This window comes from Phascolarctos cinereus, unplaced genomic scaffold (genome assembly GCF_003287225.1).
Source record: "Phascolarctos cinereus isolate Bilbo 61053 unplaced genomic scaffold, phaCin_HiC Scaffold_9;HRSCAF=440, whole genome shotgun sequence".
Lineage (NCBI taxonomy): Eukaryota > Metazoa > Chordata > Mammalia > Diprotodontia > Phascolarctidae > Phascolarctos > Phascolarctos cinereus.
The window spans coordinates 12,146,692-12,158,126 of NW_027556402.1; the positions used below are offsets into that span (position 1 = coordinate 12,146,692).

Consider the following 11,435-nt stretch of genomic DNA (forward strand, 5'->3'; position numbering starts at 1 on the left):
CACTCAAGTTCAGAGGCTAGCTTTTTTACCTTGAGCAGTATGTGCTTCCAAACAAAGGTTACCCCGCAGCTCAAGGCTATTGCCAGTGTGGCCCACATAGTAGCTGCTGCCCCTCCCCGCTCCTTCCTTTCACCAGCTGGGGGGAGGGAGAATTCATAGGTGGGGGGAGGGTGAAACTTTTTTTTCTCCTATGAGAGGGATTACTAGATACACTCTTGACTCAAAGGAAGGGAATGGGGGAAGGGAGCGACCAGAATTGTAAGGAGACTTTTCAAAACTCCTTAATCTGTTGTAAATTTTCAAATAAATAATCTTTGGAAAAGTTCCAGAGTTACATACACACACACACAGACACACACACACACACACACAAACACACACACAGAGTTATATGTATGTAAACATGTCTGTATATATGTATATATACACACATATATAGTATACACATGTACTATAATATATATATATATATATATAATATATATATACACATATATGTGTTTGAATATACATATAAAATTATGTGATTGTATCTTAGAAAGATCAAGTATATGTGTCATCCAATTCATAGGGCTTTGGGAAAATCATTTTGCATGTGTAGTTTGCCTAGTCTGAGCATCACCAATTATGTCTATGAGTTAACAGTGAGGTATCCAATAGCAGGTTTTGATACAAAATGAGGCACACTAGTTTTGATACACAATATAAATAAGAGAGGATTTATACTTTTTTAAAATAATTTTATTGATGTGTTCCACATGAGTTCTAATGAGTGAAATTCATTTCGGTATTGTTTTTAGTTGCTTGAATTTGAAAATCTTACTATAGTCATTATCATGTTTCTCAGCATTCTGCTGGTTACTCCTGGGGCAGATAGGTAGAAGTCCAGAAGGGATTTTCACATTTCTAAAGCTAAGAGAAAAAAAAAACGGCAAAGAGGCCCTTGAAAAGCATCATTTGGGGGACTGTGGATTAGAGTTCCATCTGTAGCATTGTAAAATGCTATATGCCCTTTTTCATAATCAAGGAAAACGCCCATCTTACGAATAGGTTGGCCTATAGGAATAACTGAATATGAACACCAGAGGAGAAAGTTATTTCCAAATTCCAAGGCTACAAGAGTATGTCTATCCTGAGATAAGTTGGAGATATTGCCCTTCCTTCTGATTGATTCTTTACAGATGCCCACTTCCCACTCTGTTTTATTCCCCACCTCTACTTCCCAATAGTGTTTCCCTGAGGTGAAGCTCTGAGTAGCCAAGACACAGAGAGAAACATCAAATCTTTCTGGATTGTCAGGCACATCCTGTGGAACAGAAACATATTCAACACTCTTCAAATCATAAGATAGGATGAGGTAAAGATTGGCTGTTTCAGGATCCAGAGTTATCTCCCCTGTAGAAGGAAGGAAAGACATCATTTACCTTGGGGTCTAATAACTAAGAGAAGGATTCCCTAATCCCTAGAATCCCACACTGTGGGATTCCAGTCTCAATGCCCACCAATTGGAAATATAGCATAAATCTTTAGGTTGTCCTATTTCTGATATTCTGATATTCACTAGGGTGAGTGACTTAGTTTTCTAGTAATTCAGTTTCCTTAAAAATGAGGATGATAGGTTTGGGTTATCTTTACGATGCTCCCAGTATTAGCTTCATATTAGACTTTACATTTTAAGGCATTCATTGAATATTTAGCAAACTTTGATTAAGCACAGACTCTGGCCAAGCAGTGTGGCAGGTAGTGAAAGATATGGAGAAATAGTCATGTAGGTAGTATGCACCTGAAAGAAGTGATACTATTGACATAATTCTTTTGCAATATATGAGTAAGAGGGCAGAGATGATACACATTCCAACACTGGCACTTTAAAACCCATTTTTAAAGTATCTGATCCACAGAAGGATTCACTCTGTTCTATTCTTTTAGAAAATACTTTCTTCGAAGAGTTTGTAATCTCTCAGAGGCAACTCCTACATGCCCAGCTCAATAAGAGTTAAAGCACCAGCATAGAGAACATTGCAAACAGTGATGGAGCTCTTGCAAATTCTGAAGAATCAATTGAGGTCAATATGGGTGACTTACTGTGGAAAGTCAGCAGCATTTCTGTCATGCCAGGGATGGGGTACTTGGTCCATTTGGATGATGCAACCACTGGATTTTGAAGAAGTAGCTCCTCATTCCTACAAATAAAACACCATCAGTCATAAAGGTTGTAAAGAGATCTTAGGGACCTATCTTGATTTAAAAAAAAAATCTCAGTGCATACCAGTACTATGGATCCCAATGAGCCCCTTCATCCAATCAGACTCCTTCACAGACTGTGCATAGAATGGAAACCTACCTTTCCAATGTGCTTTTTGCTTCCTAGAGGAAAGAAAAAAATGAGAGATTTAATCCTCTACTCGTTACTCAATTTCCATGATGTTGTCTTTTTTCAGAGAGTACATATACACTTCTCCACAGTCTCTTTTCTCCTTGACAACTATTTTCCAGGAAAACTACAATTATTGCAAAAAAAGGGGGAACTCTAGAATTGTAAAGAAACATCCCATGGCCACTTTTTCATCTGCCTGGTACCATCTGGTCACCTTGTAAAATGGGGAAATCATTCCATTGTTAAGAAGTGCTAGTCCTGCCCATCTGTCTTCTCCCTCTGTTTGTACAGAAAATTCATCTGACAGAGCCAACCAATTGTTGTCATGGAGTAAGAGGACAACAGGTGAGGAAACTGGAAAAAGGGTTGGGAGTCTGGGAGACTAGAACACATCCTTTCTTAAAGTGGGTATGATGGCTAATGCGGTTTGTGAGATTAAGGAGACATTGTCTTATCTTCCACAAATGGAATTTGCATAGAGCCCAGAAGACTGAAGTAAGGTGGCATTCCAGGGTCATAATCTTAGCAAGGCTCTACTGACTCAACTACTGTCATCCCAAAGTCTGAAGAAAGAAAAACAACAACAACAACAAAAATCAGCCCTTCCTTATCCTACACTAGAGAGGTTATGTTATACTGATCGTTGGTTGTGGAAACAGAATATTAGAATGAGTAGAGACCTTAAATTATACTTAGGCTTACCCATGATACACGAATGATGTCTATAGAATTTCTGAAAAATAGTCTTTCAGCCTCCAGAAGGAGACCAAATCATTTTAGACAACATCTCTACACAGTGAGAGCACCCCTTGGTACATAGATTAGGGGATTTGGAGGCATCAAGAAATGAGCTCAAATATTGTCTCTGACACCAAAGAGCTATGTGATACTAAGCAAGCCTGTCAAATACTCTCAAGCTCAGAGCCCTCCTTCTCTAGAATAGGGGTAATAATAACTGCTTTGCCAAATTCAAAGGATTGTTGTGACTCAAAATTAAAATAATGGATATGGGTCACTTTGAATTTCTAAAGCACCAAATTAAGTTGAATAACTATGACTCTTATTATTCAGTCTGTTGGCCCTAGTTCTGTCCTCTGAAAAACAAGTCTAATCCCCATGGGCCTAGACAATCAATACTTGAATAGAGATATCATGACACCTCCCCCCACCTTCTCTTCTCATGTTCTAATCATTCTTAACTTTTTCTTTCAATCACTCACCAGGAACATTTCAATAGGAAGGTTCTCAAAATATTTCTCTCTTTCTGACATCGCCATTTGCAGATTGTGTATCTTTTGGGTCATTTTTGTTTTGCTCTCTTCAAACTTGGCCAAGTTGTCTTTTACTTCCTGGTCAAGTCTTTGCAGATGGAGCTCTTCTTGCTCTGACAAGAACTGGTGCTTTTCCTCAAATTCAGACTTAATGGACTGTTTCATAGCTTGGCCTTCCAACTGTAACTAAAGAAATTAGGATAAAGGCAAGAAATGAAGAGTCAATAAATGTCAAGGTCAGCATCAAACATGAGTGCTAGCTAGTAATTCCTATTGCCCATCTGAGCAGATTCTTGAGTCAAGATACCAGACACACCTTTTCTATCAGTCTTCCCCAAAAATTCCACTTACAAGCTCATTAAGATAAATTAATTCTTTAAAAACCTTTTTCCTGAGTACTTAATGATGGAAAGGAGTGAGGAAGAGTCTCCTTTTACAGGAAGAGTCCTCAAATGTACAGCATGGAGAGTTTCTCTCCAAAACTGTCCAAAGCTTGTTAGAAATCTGATTCTTCTTGTCCATATTTTAATAGATTAATTTAAAAATAAAGTTCTACTACAGGTATTTAGGCAGTAAAATGTAAATCTGTTAACAGCAACAATATTATATTTCCTTTGTTAATACAAATCTCTTCTATTAAACAATTGAACTTTTTTCTTCCTTATCCATCATTGAGTAGTCACCTTCTTTGAAGGGCCTTAGAGAAATACACACACACACACACACACACACACACACACACACACACACTCTTACAAGTTTTTCACTAAGAAAAGACAGAGATACTGACTTTATATTGCACTTCTCTGTCACACACATTTCAATTCTATTTGAATACTATTCTTTTTTTCCTCTTAAAGTATTCCATACCCTCTGAGGCTCCTCCTACAAGAAAAACCAAGTCTTAGTATAAGCTTTATTTCAAATTAAAGTGACCCCCAGTATTTTAGAATGTAGTCATACTTCCTGGGCCTTTGCCTGGCCATTCTCCACTCCTGGAATGCATTGTCTCCTCAATTCTGCCTCAGTGAAGTGTTCTCTTTTTTAAATACCTTGGTTAATTGCATCCTGTCCTTCACCTTTTCCCAATCCTCAGCTTCTATAGTCTTAGCTTCCAAATTAACTTTTGTTGATTCTTCTTTTATTCCCTCTTTATTTACTTATAAGTATTCTTATCTTATTTTAGGATTAAATGAAAAGCTCTTGGGGTGATGGGATTGTTTAATTCCTTGGAGTTTCATTTCTAAGGACTAGAAAAGTTCCTGGCAACTAGTATATCCTATATAAATGTTTACTTTGATAATGGATTTTTTTTCTTTTTCTTTTGGCTCTGCACACAGTATTATTCTTTGCTCTGAGGAACCATGGCCCACTACTGGAGACTGAGCATGCTCATACTTGATTACAGTGTAAGTTCTCAACAACATGGAGCACACCTAGTCAAGGGCATAGCACCCTCAGACTTTCATGGCTCACCCTTTGAGGACCCCTGCTCTCCTTATTGTCTGGCTATGCCAGATCCCTGCCAAGCACCGCTCAGAAAAGTACAAATGCATTTGGGAGAGTCAAATGAACAAAAGGGAACCAGCCCTTCCTGCAGCACTCTGGAGGTGATAGTGCAAGCACCTCCTCTACTCACATCTGAAGCAGTGCTAGGTATTTAGGTGATACAGTCACCTTGAGCATTTGCACAGGCTGCTCCTCTGAGTTCATGGGCAGATTGAGGGTGTCTTGGGCCTCGCTGGCATTTCTCTCCTCAGTGTTGTCTCTTGCTTTTTTATCCAGTCTTTGCAATTGGAGCTGTTTTTCCTCCAAAAAGAACTGGTGCATTTTCTCATGTTCAGATACAACCAAGTCTTTGACAGTCAGGCCCTCGATCACCCAAGCAATGAGGATGAAAGGAGGAAAGAAAAGTCAATGCGTGTCAGGTCCAGGTCAGCACCAAACATTCATGCTGGCTATTACTTTCTTTTGTCCATCTGAGCACATTCATGAGCCATGTGGACAGTCACAGCTTTACTCTCTGTCTTCTCAATTTGTTCACTTGCAGCACAGTAAGGTAGAGTTTCTCTTTAAGACTCTTTTCCTAAAGAGTAGCTGCTGTTGGAAAGGCCAGAGAGAGTGATTTATACAAAGGAATAATGAAGAGTGCTCAAATGTGTATTAGACACTGATTCTTTCCAAAACTATGTAATGCCATGGAGACTTTTTTTTTATACGTAAGTTTGTAGATTATATTTGTAAAATGTGTACTGCTATTTGGGGATCAAAATGCTCATGAATATTGATGCCAATATCTTTCATCCTTAATCTGACAGTTTTTTATAGAAATTACATCTTATGCATCTTTACATCAGTTACAAATCCTGCTGACAAGGGCTTTCAGGAGACAGGGTACTTTCCACTTTTATCACTAAAAAAAGCTGAATACCTGCCTCCCACTTTACTTCATTCACTTTCTCCCATTCCAATTTCAATTGAAATTCCTTCTTCTTAATCATTGAAATATCCCATGTTGCCTGGGGCTTCTCCTGAAAGGAAAAAAAGAAGTCTTAGTCCAGTCTCTGTTTTATGCCAAGAATGTGCCCAGCTGATCATGGAGACAGTGGAATGAGCAGATGCTTGTCATCTTGGAGGATTGGAAGGCAACAGACCATCTTACCATGCACTGACCTGCACCCTTTTTCAGGGGAAGGACCTTGTGCTCCTTGTGCTCTGTGGTTAAAAAGCAAGGCCCATACAAGGGTCTGTAGTCCTCCTCACAGAACAAGGTCTCTTCTTTCCCTTGTTTCTCACAGATGGTCAGGGCCCTGATGCTCTGCAGAAAATGAGGTCTACGCATCTTGCCAATGACAGCCAGACCTTGCAGCTTCCTATTGTGTGAAAAGTCTTTATATTCAATGATTTCCTTGCAATTTGGGCAGGTCATTGGCATTTGGGCTTCCTTCCAGCAGCTGAGAAGACACTCTTTGTAGAAGGTATGGCCACATTTGACAATCACTGGGTCAGTGAAATAGCCCAAGCAGATGAAACGGGTCAGATCCACTTTGAAACTTTCAATCAAGTTTTTGACATCCAGGTTCCTAGGCCTGGGGAGAAAAAAGTCAGTGAAAAGCTTTAGTAGAATATTCATACTCTATAGAACACATCTCAGACCTATGTGGTAGACTGATTTGAAGGAACTGAGAAGTAGTGGATGGCCTGGACCAGAAGTGAGCCATATCCTCCCCACTTTCTAAGCAGATGGATCAGAGATACCAGGTTTCTATCCACCCTCCCATTTAATCAGGGAGATGAGAGTCCTGGGCCTCAGATCATGGGCTGAGGTATGAGTCTACCTAATGGGTGTGCCTCATCTCTATTTTTTTAAACAATATTGTTTTTCTATATTTGGGTTGATGATTGTTTTTGTTTTGTGTGTGTGTGTGTGTGCGTGTGTGTGTGTGTGTGTGTGTGTGTGTGTGCATGTGTGTGCGCACGCACGCGTGCGTGTGTGTGTTTAGGTTCACTTCCATTCCCACCCACCACTCTCAGGCCAAGCTGTCAGGATTATAATTTTTAACCAAGAATCCACTGGGTGACACAGGCTAAGTTCTCATTCAGGGAACAACATTGTGCCCCTCCATCCAGCACTGAGGATCACTGAGGAGGCCCAGAGTCTGTCCTGCCTTTCCATCTCTTGTCTTCTTGAAGAAGATAAAAAGCTATTGTCATGTATGCATATATTTTGGCCAAGTAACTTTATAGCTTGAGAGCTGAACCTTAGCTCTCAGATATAAGGCCTGTGGCCCATCTGCTGTTATTTATTACTCTTACCTTCTCTTCTTCTTATCCCCGAAATCAGAATCACCATGTTTTCAAAAATAAACCTTTTAATTTCTCCTACGTCTTTCCAAAGGTCACTAGTTTAATTTAGCTTGTTGGTTCCTTTTAGGATAACTGATCTCATTTCCAAGGGTCAGCACAGTTATAGTTTTAATTATGTCAGTTAGAAATAGGGTTAGTAAAACCCCCAAATCATGTCTTTTCTCCAAGCTTCCTACTCCTTAATTAAATGCGGATATATTTTCATCACCTCCTAAAGTCACAATCTATTTACTGAACTGGGATATCTTCACCTTTCTAAATGTAGATTAGAGAAAAATCTTCCCAAGAGAAGCTTACCTTCTAGTCCTTTCTTTGATAGTCAGCTCAGGAAGGGTAACTGTAGCTCTTTCCTCTGAGCTTAGGTAGCAAACAAAGAGTGCAGGACTGAATGGTTGGGTTCTTTTACAGAGCTTCCCTGGTTTAGCCCCTCCCCTCATTCTGTCACCGAAGTGTGAATTCCTATGGCCTGGTAGCGCTTCTGGTCTCTGCTTTGGGGGAGTTCTCACCTATGCAAGTTTTCACATTTGCATTCACCTAGTAATGGGTCTAAGGGTTCAAGATGGTGTTCACATCTGGGCAATTCAGGCCCACCTACCTATTATAACAAGAACAATGAATGATTTTTTTTTATTATTGGTAGCCATTATGTGGTTCAGAGAGGTTTAATGGTTCATCCAAGGTCATACAGCTAAAGATTGTTACTGTTTGTCTCTTTTAAAGGGTTTTTTCCCCTGAAATTGTCATAAGCAATTGGTTACCAATTTCCCCATATTTTTTTCTCTTTGTTTTCTTTTTTCTCTTTATTTTCTTTTTAAAATTTTATTATTTATTTCTATCATTTCTCTTTTGAAAGAAAAATGTACTTTTTATTCAAGAATTTTGTTGCACACACTAAATTTATAATTTCTGGTCTGCACTCTCATCCTTTCCTACAGGGAGTCCTGCTTCCTGGTAGCCACATGCCCCAGCTGTTGCTCTGCCCTGGAACTTTGACCCCGTGTCCTTGCGTCAAACCCTGTTACATCAAGGGCTTCTTTCCCACCTGGAACTTTAATTGGGAACTTGATATACACAATAGAGATACCAAATAGCACCAGGTCTTGTGACCAGTGCTAGCATAGAGGTCCCTCTGGAATCTCTTTCTAACCAGTTGTCTAGTCTCCTACTGTCAGTAATGAATAGAAGACAACTGAGATCACTTGGACCCAATCACCACCAATTTGGGCCTCTTTCCTTGGTCAAACTGTATCTGTAGATGAAAATTCTGGAATTATGCCCAGAATTATTGAGCTACCTATATAGCCTTTGACTCAGCAATATTACTACTAAGTTTATTTCTAAAGGTAATTAAGGAAAAGAATCTATATGTTCTAAAGTGTTTATAGCAGATCTCTTTGTGGTGGCAAAAACCTGGACATTTTGGGGATGCCCATCAATTAAGGAATGGCTGAACAAGTTGTAGTATATGATTGTGATTGAATACTACTGTCATATAAGAAATGATGAGCTCAATGATCTTAGAAAGACATGGAAAGATTTGCATGAATAATGAAGAGTGAAATGAACAGAACCAAGAGAACATTGTATATAATTGTATACAATAACAGCAATATTGTTTTAAGAACAAAGTTGAATAAGTTATTTTAAGTATTATAAATACCCAAATTATCTATAATGGATTTATGAAGACAGATGTTATCTGTAAACAGAGAAAGAATTGATAAATAGAATTATTTATAGAATCATTTTTTATACATATATACATACATAACATGTCTGGTGGCAGCCATCTCTAGGGCAGGGTGAAAGGGAAGGGCAGGGTGAAAGGGAAGGTAGACAAAAAAGGAGACAAACAACAATGTACGTGGCAACTTTGTTGTATGTTTGAAAGGATCAACAAGTTGTGAATAGTGATTTGCAGTTTCATGTAGAATCATTTTTATTGTAGTATGCTAAGGGAATGAGTATTTTATTCTATAAATAAATTCTATAAATTTTATTCTATAAATTCTATGTATTAATGTAATACAAAAAAAAGAAAAAAAGACAATTCTGGCCTGAATTGCCCAAGTGTGAACACCATCCTGAACCCCTAGACCCATTACTAGGATGAATGAAAATGTGAGAACTTGCATAGGTGAGAACTCCCCCAAAGCAGAGACCAGAAGCACTACCAGGCCATAGGAATTCACACTTTGGTGACAGAATGAGGGGAGGGGCTAAATCAGGGAAGCCCTATAAAAGAACCCAACCATTTAGTCCTGCACTCTTGTTTGCTGCCTGAGCTCAGAGGAAAGAGCTACAGTTACCCTTCCTGAGCTGACTATCCTTGAAGAAAGAACTAGAAGGTAAGCTTCTCTTGGGAAGATTTTTCTCCTCTATACATTTAGAAAGATGGAAATATCTCAGTTCAGTAAATGCATTATAATCATGAGAGGTGACAAAAGTATAGCCCGGTTTAATTAATGACTAGGCAGTTTGGGCAAAATACATGATTTGGGGTTTTATACCTACCAAAAATAGAACTATGCAGACTCATAAATAAAATGAATCTCATACAATTAAAAATGCAACTGTGTTGACTCATAGAAATGAAATGAAATGTCACTAAACTAGCCAATAAACTAAGCCAAACTAGTAATGTTTGGTAGGACTTAGGAGAAACTGGAGTTTAGTTTTTTTTTAAGATTTTTCTTCAAAATGTGGTAACTCTGATTTGGATTATAAGAATAATAAATGTTGAGAGGAATAGAGAGAAGATAGAAACCTTCATCATGTAGAGTCCCTGTGTGAGAAAGTTCAGTTCAACTCTAGGGCTATTAGATTCCTTGGTCCCCTGGCACAAAATGCATAAATACATGACAATACTTTGTTTATCTTCTTCAAAGTAATTAATGAGGAGGAGGCAGGACAGACAGTGGGCTTCCTCAGTGATCCTCTGTACTGGATGGAGGGGCACAGAGTTGTTCCCTGAACCAGAACTTAGCCTGTGTCACACAGTGGCTTCAAGGTGAAAAGCCATAATCCTGACAGCCTGGACTGGGGGTGGAGGTGGAGGTGGGGAATGACTTGAACCTGGAAAAACCAACCATCAAGCCAGAAATAGAAAAAAAAATGTATTGTAAAAAAACAAACACACAAACAACAACAACAAAAACAAAACAAAGACTAGAAATAAGGCACACCCATAAGGTAGACTCATCCCTCAGTCCATGATCTCTGAGGCCCAGGACTCTCATCTCCCTGATTATATTGGCAGTGTGGATAGAAACTTGATATCTCTCATCCATCTGCTTAGAATGTGGGGAGGATATGGCTCACTTCTGGTCCAGGCCATCCACCACTTCTCAATGCCTTCTACTCAGTCTATCCCATAGATCTGAGATGTGTTCTATAGAGTATGAATATCCTACTAAAAGTTTTCACTGACTTTTTCTCCCCAGGCCTAGGAACACGGATGCCAATATTTGGTTTGAACACCTTAAAGTGGATACCACCTGTTTTCATGTGCTTCAGCTATTTCACTGACCCAGTGATTGTCAAATGTGGCCATACCTTCTGCAAGGAGTGTCTTCTCAGCTGCTGGAATGAAGACCACAAACCCATAATCTGCCCAAATTGCAAGGAAATCATTACATGTGGAGAATTCTTGTGCAATAGGAGGCTGCAGGATCTGACTATTATTGGCAAGATGCTCAGACCTTACTTGCTGCAGAGCATCAGGGCCTTAACCACCTGTGAGAAACATGGGAAAGAAGAGACCTGGTTCTGTGAGGAGGACTGCAGACCCTTGTGTGGGCCTTGCTTTTTAAGCACAGAGCACAAGGAGCACAAAGTCCTTCCCCTGGAAAAGGCTGCTGGTCCATGCATGGTAAGATGGTCTGTTCCCTTTCAGTCCTAAAAGAGGTAGAGTGTCTGCT

General features: G+C 39.3%; 1 protein-coding gene across 1 annotated transcript; it reads right to left on the reverse strand.

The window, feature by feature from the left end:
- Positions 1 to 779: 779 nt before the first annotated feature.
- LOC144455425 (putative E3 ubiquitin-protein ligase TRIML1) lies at positions 780 to 7,952 on the reverse strand. The gene is made up of 9 exons (XM_078148832.1): positions 7,813 to 7,952; positions 6,311 to 6,737; positions 6,096 to 6,179; positions 5,326 to 5,520; positions 3,598 to 3,834; positions 2,345 to 2,367; positions 2,086 to 2,183; positions 1,197 to 1,395; positions 780 to 912 (listed from the first exon to the last, which is right to left on the reverse strand). The coding sequence occupies exons 1-9, from the start codon at positions 7,950 to 7,952 to the stop codon at positions 780 to 782; spliced, it is 1,536 nt and encodes a 511-aa protein (XP_078004958.1).
- Between the last annotated feature and the right edge of the window lie 3,483 nt (positions 7,953 to 11,435).

What these genes read in the sequence shown, in the direction of transcription:
- LOC144455425 (XM_078148832.1), bottom strand. Translation starts at nt 7,952, where the DNA reads ATGAGGGGAGGGGCTAAACCAGGGAAGCTCTGTAAAAGAACCCAACCA. An exon ending in ATCAAAGAAAGGACTAGAAG is followed by an intron (nt 6,738 to 7,812) that starts GTAAGCTTCTCT and finishes TTTTCTCCCCAG; the next exon opens with GCCTAGGAACCTGGATGTCA. An exon ending in AGGGTGCAGGTCAGTGCATG is followed by an intron (nt 6,180 to 6,310) that starts GTAAGATGGTCT and finishes TTTTCCTTTCAG; the next exon opens with GAGAAGCCCCAGGCAACATG.